At 40.0% G+C, this 25,349-nt stretch overlaps 1 protein-coding gene across 1 annotated transcript in view; it reads right to left on the bottom strand.

The window, feature by feature from the left end:
- znf407 (zinc finger protein 407) overlaps nt 1–9,681 on the bottom strand; it is a 141,740-nt gene extending 132,059 nt beyond the window's left edge. The window contains exons 1-3 of the mRNA XM_018683751.2: nt 9,484–9,681; nt 6,805–7,521; nt 4,411–6,603 (exon numbers count right to left, since the gene is read on the bottom strand). Of these exons, the coding sequence (XP_018539267.1) occupies nt 4,411–6,603; nt 6,805–7,453 (2,842 nt within the window). The 5' untranslated portion in view covers nt 7,454–7,521; nt 9,484–9,681. The remainder of the gene's footprint in view (nt 1–4,410; nt 6,604–6,804; nt 7,522–9,483) is intronic.
- Between the last annotated feature and the right edge of the window lie 15,668 nt (nt 9,682–25,349).

Here is a 25,349-nt window from a genome sequence, read left to right as displayed (position 1 = left end):
AGGGGCGATGGTTCCTTCACATCCCAGATGAGACAGGGAATGACTAATTCATTTCCTGAGAGGGGAGAAGAACCTCATGCAATGTTTCACTACCCACACGCATACATGCATATGTGCACACGTGCACACACACACACAACGTGATGACTTAGGCCTTGTACATGCCATACACCCCTGTCACATTTTGGCTTTATCCTTCAGGTTCAGAGGAAAAGAAAAATAAATGATAAGTTCATATAAATAAATGTTCACTTTGTTATATTTATTTCTACAACCAGCTAATATACACTGTTAGCATTTGAGCATCACAATTTCCAACACGGGTTGGCTGCAGCTCTACCACACAGTTTGTGCAGCAAGCACTGTATAAGTAATCATAATCTCTCACACTCAGGGTCAAATATATACAGTCAAAGTGTATTTTTATCAGTCATATTGTTTTCAATTACTATAGCCTACCTAAGATATATTTTATGTTATAGTGAATTATAGTGAATTATAGTGAAGTTTGACAGCATCTGTGGAGCAGTAAAAACAAAAGCTTTAAAATTTTGCAGTTGTATTACAGAGATACTCCTGTGATACATGAAAGACACATGTTACATGTTCCCCATAATGCAATTTGATAGCATCATTCATTAACCCCCTGCCACCTAAATGCTCACTTCTTTCAAAACCACATTCTATTAAGCATTTTAGACTCAAGTCCAAGTCAAGATAAACCTGATATTTTACAAAACAGAAAGTTTCCTTGTCATGATGAATAAATTGAACTTCATGTGTAAAATTGGGAAGATAATGTCCTCAAAACAGTTCTGAAGAAGCTCCTTTAACATTCCCAGGAAGGCCATGTTTCCCATCCAACCTATTTCACTTTCTGCGCCCTAAACATGAAGGTGGAGAATTCCACAATCATCTTAAACATCTATGCTGGTTCATAATCTGGACGCTGAGGCCATATCTGAGTTTTGGAATACTAAAGTTTTTGTCTTCTACCTCTGGGTCCGAAGTCTGCAGAGCAATGTTTGGTAAGATATTATTGATGGATGGTGTAGAGTTATTAGTGGAAGCCCCATCTGGCGATGATTTCACGTGAGGCAGAAATTGTGTCTCTGCATCTTGAGGAGCTGGTGTCTGTGGGAGGCTAGGAGGGGGTGAAAGGTGCAATGGGGGAAACTGCTCTTGCGGTTAAATTAGAAGCCATTGTTCACAGCTCTGGTCTCCACCATCATCCTTGGCTTTTACCATCTCCACCATCCTCTGGAGAGTCTGTCGGAAAGAATTGTTGTCCTCACAAAGTTTGGCCAGTTGCCTCCCCGGCTCTCCAACAGTTCTCCTGAGAGACGAGTTCTCCTTCAGTGCCTTCTTGTGGTTGTGTGCCAGCTCATCCAAAGACTTCTGAAGCATAGACACTTCCCTCTGCACACACTGTTTCACCAGTTCCTCCACTGCAGGGTGACTGCTGCAGCAGGAGGCACTTGTACCAGTCTATTTTCACAGTTTCAAATGCATGCTTGTCTCCATTTGATCCTTCTACATTTTTTTAGCTTTCAAAATTCCATGCAATGATTAGCTTGATGGAGAGTGATGATGGTGGTTAAAAGAGAACTCATGCAGATCAATTGACATCTCATCCTTCGTCATTAAAAATCCCTTTGGCATTGTATTTACATACTGAATGCCCATTTGGTCTAACCTGTTTGGGTCTGGATCCAGTTGAGAAATGGACTTAGGCTTAATAATAGAGTAAAATAAAAATGTAAAATGTCAATTTGAGGTGCCATGGTTTTGGAAACAAAAAATATAATTTATAACAAAAGTTATAAATGTTGAAATTAAAAAAAAATCCTGATCCAGAACGCTTGCTGTTCTGCTTCTCAGTTATTTCCAAAAACATGCATCACATCCGGTGTGTGAACATGCACACATGGCACGTGTGTCCATTATGTTAAGGCTCAGTCTGAGGTCAGACAGCTCGCTCCAGTGAAAAAGTGACCAATTTACCTCAAAATGCAAATTCCAACCGTACCCTCATTGGCAAAATGCAAGCATGTGTACACGTTTCCTTTAAGGGACAAATTGACAAATCTGTGTGCAGCCTCCCACTACCGTCTCCTGATTTCACTGATTAATCAAGTGAATAAAAACTAGGTCTTAATTAAAAGGATCTGGACGTGCTCCCAGCCCAGAAACTGGCAGACCCCCACCGTGCTACTCCGCAGCCCTGCAAACAAAGTCCCAGAATAAACGACCACCACATAAAAGGTGAATAATTCACTGTAATGAGGGAACTTAGCAATAATAACAACTGGCATATGTTGTCAAAATGAAGAGAAATAGGTGCTTTCTACAAATAAGAACGGTATAAATGAAAGTGGAGATGTAATCTTATAAACAAGACCATAACTCAATTGAATAAAAAGAAGTAAACCTAAAAAACAAACTATTCATCATTTGAAACCTGAGAACGTGCCCTTGACTTGAAGCCATCTGTTGGGACCTCAGCATCACAGCTTTCATTTTCTTAAGTAACACTAAGAAAGTGACCTCAAAACTCAAGAATTATGACATGGGGTAAAATCATGAATACATATAGACTAACAGCTAATAAGAAGAAAGTAGGGGCTCAACATTAATCATCAGGATTTTAACCTCCAATTCTTACAGCTTTAAGCAATCTGATTTGAGCTGTAAGCAATCTGACTTTGGCACACAAGGTGACTGGCATACATATCATAAAAAAAGGACAAAAATATTCAGGTTTCCTTTAAGATAAATTATTAATCTACCCCAGCAAATACACTGGTTATCCCCCTTATTCTACTGAAGCAACAAAATATCAAGATATTTTACAGCAGCACATTTTAGCCCATTGCAGCATATGATGACATAATGGAGTGAAATCAGCACACTGATTTAGGTACTTGACCAGTGTTTAGTCAGGACATGTAGGGAATATTATCTTTGGTTTTTCTGACATGAGCTACACGACAAAGCTACTATACCCGCACAAACCATTCACTGTCACCATGTCCAAAAGTGGAAACAATCCTATTTTATCTCCTATTCAACAGATACTTCATACACACACACAAAGACGCATACAGTCATGTACACATGTGGTAAGCACAGAGCGCTGACTTCAATTAAAGTCCCATTAAAGTTTGGGCTAAAAGGGGGATGGACCATGGAAGGCAGCGAAGGGCATTTATTGATGGCGCCCTCACATCTCGTTCCTGCATTAAGTTGATTTTAAAAGCAATTAATACACACGGTCAGGGAAAAGTAATGGAGCGCCCTATGTTCTTAACCTGCTGGACATTTCACTGCCGAAGCCCTGAACAATGCAGCCCTGCTTTGCATTATAAATGACAAGATAAATTTTAATGGATTGAGGATAATCAGCTAGCCATGAAGGCTGACATATACACACATTCACTAGGCATACAAGCGCTCACACACATATACACAAACATGGACATACAGACACAAGGGAAATTAAAGGCTTTGAATACGTCTGCATTGATTATTTTAAATTATTAGCCCACCTCTCTTTGGACCTCCAATGCTTTTAGCCTAAGCTTTAACACATTTACAGAGACTTATTGACTATAATTACAACTGAGTCTTGGTAATGGACACATCAATTATGAGTCGCACATGTCTCTGACCAAGCGTTGCTCAGGGAATCCCAATCTGGGGTCCATTAGCGTCTCTCCTGCTGGTCTGAAGCTCAATCAGTCTTTACCTTCATCTCTACTGAAACAGCTATTACCTGGCTGCAGTAGATAGTAGCCTTAACATTAGCCTGAGCTGCCAAAGGAGAGGCTGTATCTCCCCACTCAATACTGTTGTACCTGAAAACAGAGGCCTAATAGCTAAGCAGCTCCACAAAGAGATTACAGCTTTCCTTTTATGAGATTTTTAGGAAAACTTGATGTGTTCAGGAACTCATAAGGCATTAAAATGCCTCATAATAACCACAAGCCCAATCAGTATCAGTTACAGGAGGTTAAATAATGAATGCAGCAACTGCAGAGTTTTAACATTGCATTTAAGTGAATGTATTTTTTCATTTGTCTAATCAAATATTATTACTAGCCCATTTAGGATTATAACTTGTATCAAAAAGCATCTAAAATGTGTGCTACCAAGTACCAACTATTTTCAGGGACATAAGATATTAAGTAGTATCAACATCTCCCTGATACTATGCTGTCATGTATTGTTATAAAAAAAACTTGTAGTAGGCTGTGGGGTTATGGAGATCCTTTAATTAACCTTCTCTAAAATAGCTTTGACCACATTTTGCATGATATATATGGTGTATTGGTGTACACAGACTGTATGTGTGTGAGACCCAGAGAGTAGGAGAAAGACTGTGTGAGTAAATAGAAGCAGGATACATACCAGTGTGAGTGCGAATGTGTGCCAGGAAGGCCATGGAGTTGCTGCTCTTGCACACCTTGCCACAGTATTTACACACACTGCCCTGGTTCTCCTCACGCTCCCTATTGATCTGCTCCGTGTCCTCTAGCACATACTTGTTGACCTCTCTGAGGAGCTCTTCGTGTTTCTCTTTAATGTGAACAAACAGCTCCTGCTCTGTTTCGAAGCGGTCTGTGCATTTCACGCACTTGAAGCTCGCTCCCCCCTCAGGTAGCTCCTCCACGCTGTTCTGCTCGTTGCGGAGGTGCGCGGCGCTGGTCAGGTGCTGGTGCAGGTTGCTCTCTGTGTAGAATGACTTGCCGCACACCAAGCAGTGGAAATGCTTCTCCTTGGACGGGTGCTTCATCGAGATGTGGACGTTGAGGCCACTGATGCCGTCGGCCATGAAGCCGCAGTCCTCGCAGCGTATGCGAGTGCTGCTTCCTTTGGCTTCCTCTCTCACCTTCACCTCCTTGGGTTTGAGCTTCTTAATATATGCAGAACTGGGGGCTGGGAGGCTGGAGGGCACAGGTGAGCCTCCGGTCAGACATATCACAGCAGCCTCACCTTCCAGAGACAGACCCTCCTGCAGAGCCTGCTCCTGCTCAGCAAGTGTCTTCATTGATACAATGCAGGCATCAAAAGGAGGGGCTTTGGACATTTGTGTATCTGAATGAGAGCTGTCACTTTTTGCATCGGTCATCATCACATCAGCATGTGAACGTTCATCGCCTTCTTGTGTACCAACTTCCTCCTGGCTCTCTTGTTGTGCAGACTGGTCGACTGCAGGCTGAAGATCTGCTGGAGCCTGCTGGGGTTCAGATACTACTTTGAATTTAGTCTGGTTGGCAAGATCTGATTCTCCATCAGTGGAGGCTGTAATATTCTCTGTTTGCTTCTCATCTGCACTGCCAGCAACACTAACCTCAGCATCAACAGGTCCTGTGGTGATGGCAGAGGCAGCTGTACTCTGACCTTCCATTGCTTGACTATCATCAGAACAAGATCCAGACTCTTCTGTGGGGCTAAGAGGTTCACATTCAGGGTTAGAGTTTGCCCCTGCAAGCTCAATGACCTCCTTCAGCTTCAATGGGAGCGCCAAAGCTCTTTGTCCCTCAGCGCCCAGTGGCTCCAGGTATTTCTGGCTTTTCTGTTTGTGCTTCTCTGTATTTGCATGGCGAGACATTTCTCTGCTCGTAACAGCATAGTAGCTACATGCTAGACAGACATACTCAAAATCTTTGGTGTGCTTTCTCTTAACGTGGAGATGTAGAGAAGGAATTGATTGAGCAACAAAATCGCAGTGGCTGCAAGCATTAACAGAGTCATATTTACTTTTTTTCTGGCTTGTGTCTGACTGAGTAGGCTCTCCTCCACTGTGTCCTTTAGAGACTGTGTTGTCAGATTCCTGCTCTTTGTTGGTGCTCTGTGAGGCCCTGTTAGGGTTCTTATTTGCACACTCTTGTGCACGTCTAACATGTTTCTTGGTGATACAGTGACGATCCATGTCTCCTTTGGTCACGCAGCTGTAGTTGCACAGAGTGCAGCTGTATCCGTACTCCTTGCTGTGTTTACGCCGGACATGAACACTCAGGTTGGTGGCGTTCGACACCACCAGGCCACAGTATCCACAAGTAGTCGTGGACCCTTGCTTCGGTCTTCCTCTTTTCTTTCTGGGGGGTTCAAGCTCTGAATCTTCCACCTCAACCAACTCAGCTTTAGCTGCCTCCACTGCCTCCTCAGTTTCCTGGTCTCCTTCTGTCAAAGTGACTACTATTTCTCCAGCAGCCTGAGCCCTATCGTCTATATTTGCACTATCTCCAGCACTGTCTCTGCTTACGCACTCAACATAGACTTCAAACGAGGAAGATTCTGCATTTTTCTTCCCTGTCTGCTGCTGCACATGGCTATCTGAGGACAGGTGAACGTCCATCCACTCACGTGTGGCTGAAAAAAAGTTGCACAATTTGCAACGGTACCACTCCTGGTCCAGGTGTTTGACTCGACCGTGGCTCTCCAGCAGCGAAGGGTTACTGACCCTAAAATCACAGTGTGCACACTTCAGCTGGAACCTGCTCTGCGCTTGTTTGGGCACCACTCGTGTTGGAGTAGCTTTCACAGGGCTCCCAGAATCCCCAGCTTCCTCTTCATCATCCATGTTCTCATCAGCATCAACTGAAAGACATTTCAGACATTTTTCAAGTCATTTTAACCATCCAAATAAAAAGTTGAGGTAAAAAAATGTTTGCAGTCATAACTTAGGATAATAAATGTTGAGAAAGTATAAAAATAGAAATATCTAAAATTAATGCATTTTGCCAGTACCATATTAAGTGAAAATGCAACCAAAAACTACACACATACTCAAATACTCACATGTGTATGGAGTGTCTTTGGTGTGGTATCTCTGGACATGAACATCTAAAGGAGCCTTGTCCCTAAACTCTTGCCCACAGTAGTTGCAGGAGTGAATCATCTTAGGTTTGGGGGTTCGCTTGCTCACTCTTCTCTCTTGGGTGGGAGTCACGTCCTCTTGATCTGCCTGCTGTTTGTCCGATAGACTCTGTTTTTTAGTTGAACTCTTTGTGCTCATGCCACTGTCATTGGTTGTTGATCTTAATTCCAAAGACTCCTGGTTTTGTTTAACCTCAGCACCACTTTCTGTCTCCATGTCTGTCTCCTGTTGGGTTTCAGCTGGACTGATATCACAGATATTTTCACTTTTTGCAGCTGGTTTTTCAGTTTTATCACTGTTCTTTGAGTTCTTTCCATGCTTTCGTGCATAGTGAATCTTCAGTGATCTTGGGCATTTGGCTGAGAAGCCACAAATTGTGCAGACGTTATCCCCATCTTCAGGTACAGAGTCTGGCCGCGGCTTCTCAGCGAGTTCCTTGTCTGCTTCGAGGGGCTCAGCAGTCCTATCGGGAGAGTGTCTTTTATTTTCCTCCATTTCCACATCATCCGACTGCACCTTCCTACTGGTGTCACTTTCCTCCTCTTTTCCTGATATCAATGTTTTATCCATATCATACCCTGGTATAATTACATCTGACAGTGAAGTTGACTGCTTTCATCAATGCTGGATCAAGCTTCCTGGGGGGGGGAAAGAAAAATAACTTTTTTTTTGTCTGAAACACAACACTGAATGAAAGAAAATTCTGTAAACAAGTTAAGTGCATTAACCACAAATTGTGTAATTAACCACAAGTTTTGAAAAGTGATCAGTCCTTCAGCAACACTGTCTGACCAAACACAAGTCAATGTCGCCATCTAGTGCTTCCAGACACAAACTGTTGCCAGCATGAGAGCTGGCGATTGCTACTTGTTTAATGAGCAAAACACATGTCCACTTCAGTCACAGTCATTAATGGAGTACGCACATCTCATCACTGGTTTAAGATTTATTACTAAATTCCTGTATGCATGATTCAGTAGAGATACAGTAACTGTCAGAATTACTAAAGTATGTAATAACATTTAAATATAAATAACCATAATTTTAATGCATCACACTGTTGTAATAGTTTCAACATCTGTTTTTAGTGGATACAATGTAATTTTACAAAGGTCAATAGCTGAGTGTTCTGCAGCTTAAGAGGTATTTTTGTCTTTGCTTGTATTTTCTGTTTTTGAAGTTTCTTTTTCCACATATTATAGTCAAATTGATTGATATGTTCCTTTGGGTGCTTGTGTTTCAGTCATCTGCATTTTTTTTTAATGTGACATGTGTGTTGTGAAAGTAATGAAGAGGTTTTCTTCATTTTATTGTTCTTCCTCAATTTGCTTGTTTTCTTAAACTCAAGCTCTCGCAACCATCACATTATACCATATAGGGGCCACTTTGAGCAATTAATATTACGTTTCAGCTTTTTTCTGCAATCCATATGTAAAATGTCACAAAGGCACAAATACTTTTTTGTAATCCCTTCCGTCTAAATTTTGTTGTTTTAAAGTTAGTGAGGATTGGAGTGAAATGCTGGACAATGTCCTCCCATCTGCTCTGTTACCAAGACTCAGTTTACATGTACGCACAGATCTATATACAGTATCAATAAAGTGATCTAAGAGGTTCAGATCGGTGGGTTCAGACCGGTTCTGTCAACCAACGAGCACTTCATGAGTGACCTTGTTTTGCTCACTACCGCCATCCACTGTGTGTTTTGGTAGAGTACGACTACAGGATTAACAGAAGGAACAACATCTCAAGTTGGAATTTTCAGTAATGTGCTGCTTATTTGGTCGCGAACATTAGGTAAAATTTTCACCGAAAACAGGAGTGGCTACTGGATGAACTATAACCGGTATTACTTTGTGTCAAATTCATGGTTCCATGTTTGTAAGAGGGAGTTTGGCATCACGTTCCATATACAGAGCATTGGACGAATTGTATGTCAGCAGAAGGCAACAGTGTCGGTATTATATGTACAGTAGATATTGCGTCTGCTTCTACTGCAGCTCTGTGCCCGTTTAGCAAAATGAAACTTGGCCATACTGTCGACCTGCTAACTCTATCTGGGTGAATTTATAGGTATCTTACACCAACTGCCAACAACCGACGTTAGCTTAAAAGTAATATTCAGTTAGCTGAACGAGTTTTAGGATGCACGTGAGAAACGGCATCGACAATGCAAAACATATCTGTTACAGCGTGAAACGCTATGTAAAAACTCCTTTCATGTCATACACAGTTTTTGCACCAAGGCACAAATTAGGTTAACTTGTTGTGGGTACTGCCGTTGGATACCGCGGCTAACATGCTAACTAGCAACATGTTCCCTAGATGTATTTTGAAATACGCACAACGCGCCCAATTAAATTGCTGGATCAGCCGTGTAACCCAATCACAGCAGGACAAAGGCGGGTCTCGATCGCTAAAAAGGCTTGGAAAACGACGGCAGCACAGAGGCCCAAAAAGGAGGCTAATGTCGACCTCTAAAACAGTGGTTTATACTACCGAAACACTCCTTAAAATCAACCCGGGGAGTCGTCTATCGCTTCAGTGAAACCAGCTCAACTAATAATTACCCAATGCCGTCAAATGTTAAGTAAACGTACCTCTTGTTATACGACTGTTTCCACTCTCCGCGCTTTTTGCTGCTAGACACAAATGGCGTACCGTAGCGCGAACCATGCGTCACACAAGAGGGCGGCCTTCCTGCCCGAGACTTCTCTTTTTTCTATATCAGCTGATTTGTCAAATGCTGCATTCCAGTCCCGTGGGAAATCGGACCAACCGCACAGAGAGAAACGACAACACATTAAAATGTGTGGTATTTGAAGACTGGTTGAAGATATCGAAACGCCAAGGGTGAAATGTTTCGTTGCTGTTGCTAAATACTGCAACTTGTACAATACATCTAACCAGGACATGATGCGTTACAGATCATGTTTCACACCAAACAGAGCGACCAGCATAATGTATAGATATGCATATTTTACTGCTGTTGAACTTGTTGTTGAAAAGAAGTATTTTTCTTATAACTTCAGGAAGGCTGTTGACTTTAGGGGGGCTTACAGGGCTCATCATTATCTTGAGGCTGAGGTGAACATTGTTTTCTTGTGGTATTACCATCTGCAAAATGGGGACAATAGCATCAATAGCATTTCCATGTAGGAAGGACATATTAATGTGAGCACAACATTCTACATTTCTGCAAAAGGGCTATCAGTAATAGTGTCCATATAAGGGAGTTGTCCTTTTGTTTAAGAAAATCTCACTACAAAACCTTTACCAATTGTTCCCTAGCACATTATCTTCAAAAATGTTGCTATATTGTAAAGAAAGTAGAGCAAGAAAATTCAAGCAAGTGAACATGGTGCTTCTTTAAAAAAAAAAAAAAGAATATGAAAGCAGTCTCGTCTTTACTTCATAGCCATGTCTTTTACCTTTCTGAGATGAAAACAGATTGTTATGAAAACATAAAGAAATATAATTTTAAGTTACTGTATTAATTTGAAGGTGGTTAAGCATGTGGCCTATGCAGAGATGGTGGGGGGTTTTGTTGTTTTTTTTTTTTTTCTCAAATGGTCAGCATGTGATGAATCACCACTTTCATTGGACATCCAGTGTTAGCTTTATGGAAAGACTGAAGATGGATTAATGCATGGGCATTAATTGATTAAGTAGTCTGACAGGTCAGGAGGTGATAAATGATACCTCCTACAATGAATACACAGTTTACTTTTGCAATAATTTTCTTTAATTCATCACAGTCAAAATTATATGACATGGATGGTTAGTAACACAGACCCACCCCACCCCCCATCCCCCATTTTTCATTAGGATTCATCATTCATTTTTCTCCATTAGTTGTCTATTAAATGAGGGGAGGCTGGCTTTGGTGCTTCACCTTTTCCTCTATTTTTAGCTACTGTGCTACTCTTAAAGTTTTGTTGTGTAATCAACAGACAATTCTCCAATTTTGGATTTTTTTGCGTAGTAATTTATTTTCAGTCAGGCAGCTAACTATATCTCCAGATCCATGGGGAAAAAGAATGCACATAATATATATATATATATATATGTGTGTGTGTGTGTGTGTGTGTGTGTGTGTGTGTGTTATTCATTTTCTTTCATAGTACTTTAATTTCACTAATGCACATATTTAAATAGTATATTTTTGTAAACTCAAATACACCCTCTACCTAATGTCCCAGCATCAATCTACAGTCATAACACCTGTCTTGCAGCTCAGCCACATGTTCATTACAGCTAGAGTGCACTTTGTTTTTACATGTATTACTTTTTGCAATAAAATGTGACATAATGGTTTACTAGCAGAGCAGAGTTCCCTCACTACAGTTTCACACTTTACATACATTAGGCACATATACATTATTACCTATAAACATATGCACATACCTAATTACCTTGTTACTATTTCCAAGTGATGCTCTATAACACTAATAAATGCATGGAGATAAAGAAACACACTTAAAAGTCAACATCCTTAAATATTTGTCTGCATCTGCAACTGCATCTAATGGTCTACGTACACAGGCGTTTGTCAGTCTGTTGCCTAATTAGTCCTGTTCTCAGGACAGTGAGCCTGGCCAGGCTGTGTTTGATAGGGCTTTTTACATCAGTTATATTGACTTGTCAATAGTAGGAGAAACTCTTAAACATTAATGATGGCTCCGCTCTATTTAAGTGTCCCAGTCATGACCATGTGACAGTGAGCCGACGTGCACAATATCCAGGACCCTGAAACTGAGGCAGCTAAATGGAGTTCAGCCATCATTAATTTTATTATTTACACCTGTGCTTTTACTACTGCGACATTGTACTATTGTGCTTGTACTATTGTGACATGTCAAAATGTCGTCCATGAAAGAGGCCTTTTGACATCTCCCTGACAATAGTTTTATTGTGCACCCTTGACTGGGATAAAATTCCATCTTAATCATTCTTATTAAGGAGTTTGGTTTCCTCAAGTAACTTTAACCTGAGCAGATCTCATCAACCAGTGTAACTGAAAACACCTGTGTGGGTCTGCAGGGCTTTTAATAACCACTTAATGTGAAATATTGTGCTCTGTTAGTAATCAGTGTTTCTTCCACTGGGACCCAGGGCTGTGGCAAAGACCCACCATCCGATATTCATTTCCAATCATACTTTGAAACATGTTTTTATCCAGTTTACTGCAGAAAGTAATTGCTAAGAGGGCCACGTTTTAACAACATTAGTGCGACTTTATCCCACCTGTAGTTATGTTGTTAGGACAAATGGGCAACTGGCAGCAGTGCAGCACTGTTGTAAAACCTGCAGTCTAAATGGTCCATAAACCACTGGGGGCATTTGGGGGTTGTTCCCTAGTCCCATAGATGATCCTCCAACTGGCACGCTCGCTCACTTAAAAGAAGTGCATAAAAGATTGAGTGGTTAGTCAGCTGGTTAGTCACCATCATTCGACTGTGATCATACCTATTCCCAATTGGGGATAGACTGGGCAGTATATCATGTAACATTGAGATAGAGAGTCCATAGGTTCCTAGTTTCAGTTTAACAACAGAAACACTACCTTTATTCCACCAGAGGGAGCAATCTGCACATCTTCCACACAATGGCAATCTTCAGCCACAGCTGTACTCTGTGTGTGTGTGTGTGTGTGTGTGTGTGTGTGTGTGTGTGTGTGTGTGTGTGTGTGTGTGGTGTCATGGCAACCACCCGAGACACATCTCACACAAAAAACAGTCTGCTGAAAGACAGGACTCTTTGCCAGACACTGATAATGCTGTAATAGTATTTCAGGGAATAGAAGTAAAGGGAGAAAGAGAAGGCTCATGCAAACACAATTACTTGATACCAAGTAAGGTCCTTTTTTGTCTGAGCTTACAGAACCAGCCAAAATTCGACTTTAAATAGATTTCTTTTTATAGAGGGCTTTACAGGAACAGCCCTTGGTTGATTTACATCTTATAGTTTTTACTTTCAAATAAATATCTGTCTTTCATGGCCTAATATATTACATTCTTTTGTGAATGCATTATGTTTGGAAAATGCTCACAGAACAAGATGTACATGCATATAAATGTACTCCAGTCTGTGTAAGTATCTGCTAACTACTGATTTATCTATTCATAAAACACAAACTGCTCAGCAGTTACTCATTGAGGTTGGGATGTTATTGTTCTTAATTGTAAATTAGATAGTTGTCCACGCTAATAGCAAATAAACTTTTCTCCCTGTAGCATCATGACAGAAACTAGGAGGCCTGATGTAACCATGACAGTGAATGAATCATGCTCTATTGAATGAATCTTCATGATGCTATAGCTGATTGTGTTGAACCACAATAATCCTGTGTTAAGTTTGTCTATTTCCATGCAGGCATGGGATATAGATCAAGTGCATTATATTACTACTTTCTACTCTTTCTTTCCACTAGGTTTGTGTTAGAGACCATCTGTTAATGACCATACTATTAAAGTCATAGGCTTGGCATTATATTTTAAGCATTGTCCTACTTCTTTTTAATTTTAATTTAGTGTAGCCAATTCCCATTGTGCTGCTTGGGGTCCACCATTTGGCCTGCGTTAGGTGTAAACTCCAATGTGACTCTTCCAATAAAGTTGTCTGCTACTTTTGTTTCATATTACAGCTGAAAGGGGAAATAAAATGTGGGTCTCTGCAGTGGTGGTTAAGTGTTTTACCAATACCTTAAGCATAATGCGTAAGTGACAGCCATAAGTATAACTCAGGCTTGGTGGCAGGGGAAATCCAACCAGTGCCTGCTCACTACAGCTGGAAGCCATTGTATTTTATTGTTTGTCTGCAACCTTTGATTTGCTAAGATGTTTGTTAGAATTAAATCTATGGGAAGTACCTTAAGCTTCACTAACACAATTTTATTTTTCTGTACTGAGGTCCCACTTGTAAATGAGACTCTGAAATCAATGTGACTTCTGGATAAAATGAAGTATATATGTATGAAAGGTGCTTTACAAATAAAGTTTATTGTTGTTGTTGTTTTTATAGGAGTCCTGCCATATGCCAAGCAGCAAAAAGAACTCTGCACAGATAGTCTTTTAGTCTTTCCCTACTCCCCATATATGCTGTAATACATTATAAGGATATTTCTCCTCCCAGAAAGCCATTTTGCTCTCTTTGTGGTGTGTGTGTGTGTGTGTGTGTGTTTTCCCATCATTATTATACCAGCAGCTGTCTAGGACCATGAGGTCACAGCAGCCCTGAAATGCATCACCTCACTATGTAAACACACAGCCATGCTTAAAAGGTGTGTCTCAGAATGGGGTACGGTAATGTTTGGGTTTAGTTTGAGGGTTTCGAGGACACACACAGTGAAACATTTTGCCTTTCATTTAGTCTGAAGGTGAATGTTTAAAAAAAAACAGAGGATATCAGTGACCCACAACCGCAGAGTCCCGCAATATGTAGTTTCTCTAAAGGTTTTGGGGAGTACTGATACTTTCTTCAATGGCGAATCTTTAATTTGTTAGTTTCCACTTTTGAATCAATATAAGTTGCTGTACCATACTTATTTTTAACTTAGCTATGCTGTGCTTTTTTCCATTCCTCTGTACTGTGCATTTATCCCATCTGTAGTAAATACAGTAGCGACCTGCATCCCAAATGGATGTCATGTGCAGTGGCATTCCTTCAGACTAGCTTCACTAATCCCTGTCACTCAAGTTCTGGCATTTTCCTCTACAGATCTGGGCCAAAATGGGCCTGATACACAGATCGGGTGTCTGCTGGATCTAAATGAAGTTGCTTTTCTATCTTAGGATCCCAGGTTCAAGACATGTGGGATTAGATTAAAACTGGACAGAAGGGAAGAGACGATGATATGTTATTTAAAGACTACTATGAGTGGTACCTCTGCTACTACAAGGACCTCTTTCTGCTTCAGTGCTATTCAGAACATAAAACTGAATCACAAAGAAAACATGGAAGAATTGACAAATTGAGACATTAGCAGACCAAATATTAAAGTTGTGCTTTGTGTTCTGTGTTGACTGGGAGTGTCTGAGTTGAAACAGTCTGATGATGAATTCATAGGGGGAGCTCATTGGCTGTCTGGCACCAAACGCAACAACACATCCAGGCCAGCTGTGGGACACCCTCTTTCTCCAGGGTCTCTATCACCCCCCCAGACAACCCCATCCCTCCCTTTCCAACCTCTCCATCCTTTCCTAGAAGCATTACCTCACACCACATTAGGCAGAACCGGAGGTATCACCTTGGGACTGCATTTGTGTGTATGTTTGAGCCCTGTATCTATGTGTCACTGTGTGTAAGTGTGAGAGAGAGGGAAAGGGAAAGTAAGAGAAAAAAGAAAACGGTTGCTGAGACATTTCTGTTGAAACGTGCCTTTAAACAGCTTTGGGTGGAGCACAGTAGGCTTGATCCTTCTTTTTCTCTTTCTCTGATTTCAGCACACTTCTCCAGCTACTTAAAAGCCACACAAAATGTGAATTCACAGTCAATTCACTTGCAGGATAAGGTCAGTCATTCCTTGTTTTATTTAAGTTTACTGTATGTATCCTGCATAGATTCTGTCCTTTTTCTGGTAGAGGTATTTAAACCGGAAAGCTTTGCAATAAGACTCAGGACAATAATATAGGAAACTATGATGATGATGATTATGATGATATAGCCTGTCACATATCATTATAGTTAACATCATGGGACTATTACATATTCACTCGATCATCTGAGCTCAAGGACACAACCATTCTCACAACATAAAACAGAAAAGCAACCACTCAGCATCAGCACAATTTCCATGACCTACAACCAAGAGGTGTTTCATTACACTCCAACCTTCATGTAATATGATGAATTTTACTGAATATTCTTAAGTGTATGAATACTAGTATGGAAAAGGAAAAAGCTGAGGGTGTGGAGATGGGCTACACTTAAAACTGTTATTATACTGCTGATAGTAACCTAAACGAAGGATGCGAGAACTGCTGTTAACCAAACCATAAAATACAGAGAGCATAACTCATCACGTTATGACTGCTGCTGGTCATCTAAACATCCTTGAGGCTGAAGCTTATGAAAGTGCCTGTGTATAACACCAGTCAAACAGCCATGATTTACATCTCAGTGCCTCCCCAGGCCCACCCAAAGAGACTGGGGAATTAGACTGAGGGTGGTTTCTCTTACCGTCTGTCTCTATGTGTCTATTAAGCTCTCCTTTTCTCAGGCTTACCTTGACAGTTGTCTCTCATTTTGCTTTTTTATCCAACTAATCAACTCCACTATGTTGTGTGTCAGCTGGACCTCAGATGACCCTCTTCTACCCAAAGTACCTGCACAAAACTGAAATATATGATGGATGGATTTAATATATCTTGAGCCTTAAGCCTTAAAAATGCAGTGTGTTAAAAGGCAATGGGTTGCATCTGTGGGGGCATGTTGCTTCAGGTAGCATGAGTAAGATAATGAGATATGATCCAGGAAGGCCAGTTTGAGTGTTTCGTCCATTAATTTGAAGGCTTACCAAACACCCAAACACTGGCAGTTAATAATACTACAAGGAACGCTTTTGCAGCTGAAAGGTTAACACAGTGACAATCATTTTATCCACCATCCTGCCAAGCAAATTGATTTTTTTTCGCAGAAATCTACCAGGACTGTGTGTTTGTATGTTAGGGCTGTGCTTCACACACTACTGGGTGAGTCTGAATACAGCCTCATGCTGAGGCTGACATGAGTTCAGTCAAATGTTTTAATGATGTCCAGCAGTGGAGGTCCTTGTTTTGTTGGTGCCCAAAGCTAACTCAAATTCCTGTAGGATCCCCCATCTGGGCTCCTATCATGTATTGAGTGTAAACTGTTGCAGTGGAGCCTCTTTTTTCAGCCAGCATCACTTCCTGTTTGCCCTGTAACTATGGATATGCAAACAACTGTCACTGGATTACTTTTGACACTGGAAAAACATCTAAAGATGATGCTTATGAAGAAAGAGTTGAGATTTATGAGGAGGACTTTTTTTTTTTTTACAGAGTTGATGACAGAAAATTACATGCAACGAAGATCCCTGGCCTTAAAGATCCTTGGATCCGTAAAGCCCCGGGTCACCCAGATGCCCCAGAGTGCTGTTTTTCTGGGCAGATTTATGGACATTTATCCATGACTGACATCAGAGATACATATCTGTACAACTTTTCCCTTACTATGTGACCAATCCAGGAAAGTATAATGTATGCCAGTGTTTGAGAACGAGTCAATACCAAAATGGATCAACATGGAGTTGATAACTTTTAGGTCCTTCCATCTGGGGTACAGACTGCAGTTCTGAAACTTGACTATTATCCAGAGCTCCCTGTCCAAGATATGACGTCTCTGCCTGCAGCTCTGAATGTTTTTATTTTCTTATGCAGGTTCATGTCATTGTGTTGAGGGGTGTGTGTGCACGTGTGTAAGCGGGTGATTATGGTGTCATGACGTCTGCTGGTGTTAGGGCTGAACCCAAGAATCCGTTTAGACGCAGCAACCCCCACAACGGCCCTTCCCAAACACACACACACACTTGCTTCCCTCACTTAAGAACGAATACAAGGGTACTCACACTTTACAAGAATGTTCACACACACTCACACACACGTGATTACCAATAAATGGGTCTTCAGAGTGGCTGAGTATATTTAGGAAGATTGATTGTTTGCAGTTCTATGCATCATATTCCTATTAACATTTATCCTCCAAGATGCTTTGCATGTGGTAAATTACAGGAAAAATATCTGTGGTTAGCATGATGCTACGTTCAAGTTTGTGTGAATCAGAAAAGTCAGTTTCTTTCATTTACATAGTGGTATTTTACTAACTTTACTATCTTTAATTTTGAGTCTGAAATATTGATTCCCCGTTTATTGAGCTGTGGCACTACATGTACCTTCTCTGGTTTTCATACTTCTGCTGCCCCATTGCATGTGATCTATCACTCTAAAGAGGGAGTATCACTCCTCTCCTTGCATACGTGATAGGCAGTGAATGTCATTCAGCATTACTTATCAGCTTTTGATTTGTTAACATGTGTGGTCAATTGTGATATTGCATCATGGGAATCTGTGTAAAGCTGTGTGCCTCTTTAAGGCACTGACCTTTCAATTGGTTTCTCCCACAAAGACAGATTCTATGCCAAAATCTCTGGTCTATATTACAAGAGGGGGGAGAAGGGACAGAAGGTTTAAGTATCCCTCAAAGAACAGGCTGAATTACAATTGTTAAAGTAGTACTTGTGATTGAGATATCAGATCCCGTTACTATGCATTACAGTACTACTACTTTTTTGTTGAAATTAGTAATGTACCATAGTAGTTTTGCAATTCAGGTAATCATCAGTTAGTTACGTTTTCAAATAAGCAATCCATTACTGTAACAACAAAACCAAGAATAAAACACATTCACACAGTCTGTTTCTTTCCTACTGCTAGCATAGCAGAGGATGACCTTTACATCTTGGAAATATTCACATTATTTTGAATTTGTGGGTGAAAATGAAAAGAACATCACAGTGAAATGAAAATTGTGCTCGGGTAATAAGTGTCTTTCAGCTATGATGTGGTTAGCATGAACTCTACTTCAAATCTGAAGAAGCAGCTGGAAGCACAGCTCTGAAACGGCAACAGCTATCTTTCAGCTCAGTTGATGCTGTCACTCCGGTGGTTACTTTTCTTAGTAGGTAACTAACATAATGAGTTACTTTTAAATATCAGTAATTTTGTAACATACCAAGTTACTTCATTACCCAACACTGATGCTGATCAACTTATAATAGGCTGCCACTTAGCAATAGTGAGTCACTGTAGCATATCTATCTGCCCTCAGTCCAACATGTGAGGGTGAAGAAGTTACGCTGCCAAGAGGGTGTATTCTAACCTCCTGTCTTGTAAATGCAACAGTAAATAGCTGTTGTGGCTATGTAGCAATGGAACATTTTACATATAGCACCTCTGGTTTACAGCAACAACATTGCCATAGTCCATATTTGCCAGAGGAAAAAAATGGTCCATGACCATTAAACACATGTGGAAAACCAATTGGCCTATAACATGTGTCAAAAAATAATATGTGACCCTCACTGGAGTTAACAGAGGTGTAGGCTTCAGTTCAATCGTTGAGGGTATATCACACAAACTTCCTTCATCTCCTTCTCTGTTTCCCTGTCTGTTTGTTTCACACACACACACACTACTGTGTTGCACTGGCTGTGAAAATGTTTGTATCCACTGTGGTTTACTGAGTGTTTAGTCTAGAATAACACCAAAGCCAGCCAGCTGTCCGAAAGCTTAAGTGTGTCATGGCCACAAAGGCGTGTTTTGCCCCTGGACAGCTACACTGAGAATTTGTGCAATGCAAAAAAAAAAAAATTCCAATGTAATTCTCCAAACATTATTTACATTTGTAAAGAAAGAAAAAAGCGATGAAAGAACAAAAATCTTGAAACAATCTGCTCTGAAAAGTGACTACTTGTATCCCACATGCTTTCAAGAAGAAATGTTTCTGACTGAATGCAGGATGAAAAGAAGACATGCCTGATATTCAGAAGTCTATTCTTTTGATCACCACTTCAAACCACTGCAAAGGTTCCTTTCAAACTTTCATGGAAGTACTTCCAAAGACTTAATGTATATTCATAATACTGTAAGAGGTCATGTATGCACTTTTGAGAGAAACGAACAAAATAGTTTCAAATTTCTCAAGAAAATACTCTAAATGATCACAACAACAAGGGACATCTGTTAGTCATTTCTCATAACCAGAGTGTTACAGTGTTTTTCAAGTCACACAGAGAAACTTAATGATCAACAAGGATCCTAAAGAAACAAACACTGAACACTGCTGTTAAATAACAAGGTGAGACTTGGTAAGGTAAGGGTGAGAGAGAGCAGGGGTGATTTTCCCATACAGATTTAGTGCCTTGATCTCTTTCAGTCTATTGTTCAGGGGATGGAGGATCAAGCGTTTAAAATGTTACTGAGCTTTTGGGAAAGTCACCTACTGCACCCATGCTTGGGAATGAAGGGAACTTCCTTCACTCTTTTTAAAAGAGAAAACATATCACTTTTTTCACTTATTCACTATGTATTATCCATGACCTGAATTTAATAGGTAAAATGAGATAATATTCTGAGACAGTAATATGACAGCAATATGAGTTCAGATGGATAAATGTTTTGCAGGACATGACATTCAATTTTGTATATAGCTGTACATCATGTGCCAGACAGCACTCAGTAAGTCTGAGTCATTGCCCAGAAGTTTAACTCTATTAGCAACATAAGAATATCTTTAAAAAAAAAAAAAAAAGAAAGAAAGAAATAAAAGGCAAAAGCTTCTGTAGTCCAGGCACAGTTGTAGTCCACCTTTTTCTGAGTATATCAAGCTGGAATGTAAAGTTTTTAGAGTTATATCTCTTTTCCTCTGTTTCTTTAACTCCCCATCCCTCCTCTCTTCCCATACACCTAACTTTTATCGAGAGCATGTGTTTGCTCTCAGTATGAAGTTCATTTTAGATGCTGGATTTAAGTCATTATGTAAAAGGAAATGATTTAAAGAAAAAAAGATAACACCACATATTAAAAGTTGCTGTGATTCAGAAGGGAATTAAAAGCTCGAACATGAGCTCAGATGGGAAAAAAAGCTGTTTGATTTGTGGACAGTGGTTTGATTCCCAGCAGTGTGTTGCTATGATCTTGGATCTTTAAAGTCTCTCTTACTCAACTGTGTTCAGTCATTTGAAAGAGGGGTGGATTGGTTCTTAAGTCCTTTTGTTGTTGCTTCATAATCTCCATAAACATAAACTTTTCTGAGATTAAACATTTTCGCGTCTGCAAGCGATTTCAGTGAAATAAAACTATTGCTATGCTAAGCCATTGTTCTTACCGGACAATGAGGAAATCTGTTTCTGCCTTTATATTTTTATTGAGAACACATTATCCTGAGAGCAGATCACCATTACTATTGTCCAAGACAGTAAGCTCCATTTGGACCCACAAAACTCTCGTGCTGTGGCACAGATCTTAAGGTGATGTTGAAATCATTATAAAAAAAAACAAAAAAGACTTTTTGACAGTGAAGGAAGACAGAAATATTGGATTGGATAGAATGTGATGAATAGCTTGAGCTGGACTGGAACCACAACACAAACACTGTAGCTAACTTAATCAGCCTTTGTTTTCTAATCATTTGAAAAGTCTTGGAGCTCCACCAGGCCTCATTTTTCTGATCAGATTTTAAATATTGAGTAAGTCATAGATCAAGAAGGTATCCCAGTGAGCATAGTTTAGACTGTGTAGGAAGCTATATTCATATCACACTGTACTTGACGAGAATGTAGTCATATACAGTATTATAAGTTTTGATTAAAACATTTGCCATTCAAGTTGAAAACTTTCCACTAATCATAGATTAAATACATCAGATTCAAGCTCCATTAGTGTAACTTTTGCTGAAACTATGAATATACAAGGCCTAAAACAATCAGTATTAAGTGACCAGTTCAGTTGTTTAAATGCATTATTTGACCCTGTAATGTTTCTGACTTCCTTTTCTTGAATTTATTCACTGATACAGACAGAAAACTCTAGTCAGACTTTCCAGAGCAGTAGACTTTAGACAAGCTGATCCTCTGTGGAGCCATCGGTGTGAGCAGACACACAGATCTTCCCTGACAGACTCTGTCCCAGAGGTTTTAATGCAGCAAGATTATCTTTCAATCCCTGAAATGAGTCCAGAAAGAGCCTGAGTCCACTGAATTTATCTTTTTTTTCTTTGCTAGCCTCATTCAGTAGATGCTTGGGTGGCCGCTTGTCCTGGGAAATGTGGAAGACTTTGTCGAAGTGACACATTAATATATGAAAAAGGAAGTTGTATTATTACATATATAGGTTATTTGGATGATAAATAGTCTGATTCAAGTACTTTCTCTGTTGGTAGTCACTAAGTACCATACCATTCCTGTTTATTCAAGGACAATACACAAGAGACAATGTCTCTCTGAGGCTTTTCACTCAAACTAATATGTGGATACATATAGAAAAATGAATATAAAAATGTTCCTATTGGGTGGGCTTGATCACTATTGAATGGTGTCCCAATAATGTATATACAGTGTGCTTAATGGACCATGTCTCTGACAAACCACGGAAAGGTGCATGGACTCCAGCTGAAACTCAGAAAACAGAAAAAAAAAAATGTTAAAGGTTTGTCTGGTTAGCACTATTGCTAGAATGTATCATGTTAGCCAGGTGTCAATCAAAGTAAAAAAGCAAGGACAATTGTTTACTTCCTCAATTTTCAGGAAGTTATTTAGTTTGTAAATGCTGTTATAGTTTTCTATAGGAGCATAATTCAAGAAAGCAAAATCATAGAACTGCTGTAGTTAATTTCTTTAAGGTGCATACTGTAATTTATTACACAGATGTCATAGATATAAATCCAGGCCACAGCTGTGATACTGTGCTTACTTAAAGCCCATTCATTTCATTTTCATTGTTATCTGATAAAGGAGAAATGTAATAAAGATGATATTTTAACAGGCCAACTTGTGGCTTGAACCCACTGACTTGGATGAGCATGCCATGGTGTTTTATGGTAGACATAAATGCTCTGCAGGAGCTTGTTCTCTGTGTGTGCGTGACATGATAATTTCAGTAGCCTTGTAGAGAGTGCAGGCCAGTGCTGACTGTGATACACACTTCTCCCTCTGTGAATCTGATTATTTCTCCCTGTTTCAGACTTTTTTCATCTTTCACAAAAATTCTTTTATTATTCTCTTTGTCTATGGGTGTGTGGGTGGATGTGGGTGTGTTAGAATTTACACTCTCCTGCTTGTGTGGAATGAGAAGAAAATGTCCTGTACTACTGGGAGGGGATGAGTTTGAAAAAGGTCTTTTCTGAAGTCACACACATGCTGGTGGAGTTACAGCTGACGAGCATTTGAAGCTTTTAAGAAACACAGAAATGCATGTACGCTAACACACATAAACACGCACTCACACAAGGTTGACGTGCACTTTCAGTCCTTCAGGAACCAGGAAGTCCCCTTGTTGTTCATGGAACATCTGGAGCACAGAATCCCTCAATCCCGTGTTCCCCTGGCAACACTAAATCAACAGCCAGCCCATTGCCTGCCCTAAGTGCATGTATGTGTGTATTATATGTGTGTGTGTGAAAGAGAGAGAGTGGGAAAGGCAGAGCAAGAAGGAGAGACATTGCGTCTTTGTTAATTTGTGCAGTTTCATGTCTAGCCTGGTTGCATGTGTCTGTGTCCCTTCAGACAGGGAACTGCACATTCAGGTGGTCATGCTCTTGTAAAGACTGAGTAGTACATTCTTGCATCACTTTTTCAATTAACTTTTGGGTTTCAGTGTTAAAGCCAGGGACCAAATTTGTTGCGCTTTCAGTCAGATGATTTCCAAAGACTCCTTTAAGGAAGAAATATGATTTTCTATGAGTCTCCTGTGTGCAGTGTCAGGCCAAATGAAGCATGTCTGACCTTGGGAACATGGAAGCACGGAGTCTGAGGTCGTTTCCCTGTAGTCTGACCCCAGCCATCCCCTCTTAACCTCCCTGCCAGGGAACCACCTAACAGTTTTATCTGTTCTTCCCTCTCTTCACTTCCCTCAGAGTGAAAGATTTTTTAATTTACTTTTATTGCACTTTGAATTGTCAATAAGCTAGTTTCCAATCCAAAGTACTGCAAGCAAAAAGGATGTTAAAAAATGTTTTTTTAATCTTCAGTGTTTATTCTCACCATAAATGAAGTGTCATTGACCTCTAGTCCTTCATCCAGTCAGTCTTGTGTCCCTGACTCACTTCCTTACATCCTCTCCAAAAGGGATTCAAAATAACATAAACCACACCAGCCAGACATCTGAGAACCAGTATCACTGTGATGCTTTGTTGGAAATCAAACCATCCACCACAAATGAAACTGCTCCAAAATGTCCTCAATATAATCTCTTTGAGTCACTGTTACTTCTGACATCATCTAAGAGCTCTTTTTTTTCCAGCAATTATGCACTGAGAACAAAGAGAGGGTGTGTTACTGGGTGAGAGTATTTGCATGTCAGAATCTGAATGTGAGTGTGTGATGTACTGTGTACTGTCTGTGCTGACTTTTAACTCCTTGAAGATATAAGATATAAGATATAACACTGGGGACAGACCTATTATCTTCTATCTTGCTGTATGCAATCTCTTTCCTGGACACTAATACAGCTGGAGAATTTTAGTCTAAAATTGTTTGTGTTTTGACCTGTATTTCTAAGAGCAGTATGTGTCTTTTTGAAACATCATTTCTTTGTATCATTCCTCTCTAATGAACACAGCTAATGCAAAGGTCTGAATATAGGCTGAATTCAACTGTTGGCTACTCCTGAAAAAAGTTAATATGAATGATTTAAATCATAATTTGAAGGACATTAAAATAATACCAGTATAAACTATTATCATTATCGCTGCGTGATTAAGTGAGTAGGTATACGCTAAATAGTGTGTGTGTGTGTGTGTGTGTGTGTGTGTGTGTGTGTGTGACAGAGAGAGAGAGATTTTGCGAGAACCTTGATGGATTTTGACAGTGGCATGGTTACAGCAGTTACAGCACGTCTTCCTCTAAAACTGGCGGCCAAAATTCTCTGAAAGCTTTTCTTGGCGGACAAATGCAACCTAACAGCCACTCATCATCATGAGCCATGCTTATTCCAATGTCTTTCCCTTGTAAAATCACATGCATAAATACATTGCAATCAACAACAACTGCTATGGTTGAGTTGTTGTTTGCAAATCTGGCACATAATTGATACCATATCACATCATGTTTTTCTAGAGAGGACATTTTACAATTAATCCCTCATGCCTGTCAGGGACTGAACAGCAAGACATAAGATGTACAGTTTAGATTTCAGAAAAGATATCCAAATGAGAACATACAAAGCAAAGATTATGATCAATTGATTTGGGTTCTAAAAGAGGTCAACAAAAGTATACTCAGAAAAAAAGCAAACTGTACTGCATCAGAGTAACTTACCCCAACCTCACACTGTTAGCTGCTGGTGCGGCTGAGGCTGCGACCTTCACAATGCTTTGAGAGTTTTTGAAGAGTTATTTTTATGATGGTAAATTTCTGTTGAAGCAATGACTTGACAAAAAAAGTGTATGCTTAAAGTTAGACAAGAAGTTTGATACCATTCACATGTCTGTATGCCAAGTGTGAAGCTACCACCAACAGCTGACTAACTTAGCTTAGCATAAAAACTGGAAGTGGGGTAAAACAACTACCCCCTGTTTGACCAGAGGTCACAAAATCTACAACCCATTAATTTACACATCTTTGATTTGTTTAATCTGTTGTGTTTGCTGTTTTGGGGTTTTACTTACAGGACAATGTCTTGGAACAGTAACTCCCAGGAGTCCTGGCCAAGAAATAATTCAGAACATAGCC

This window comes from Lates calcarifer, linkage group LG15, assembly GCF_001640805.2.
Source record: "Lates calcarifer isolate ASB-BC8 linkage group LG15, TLL_Latcal_v3, whole genome shotgun sequence".
Lineage (NCBI taxonomy): Eukaryota > Metazoa > Chordata > Actinopteri > Centropomidae > Lates > Lates calcarifer.
This window is presented reverse-complemented; position numbering and strand designations above follow the sequence as displayed.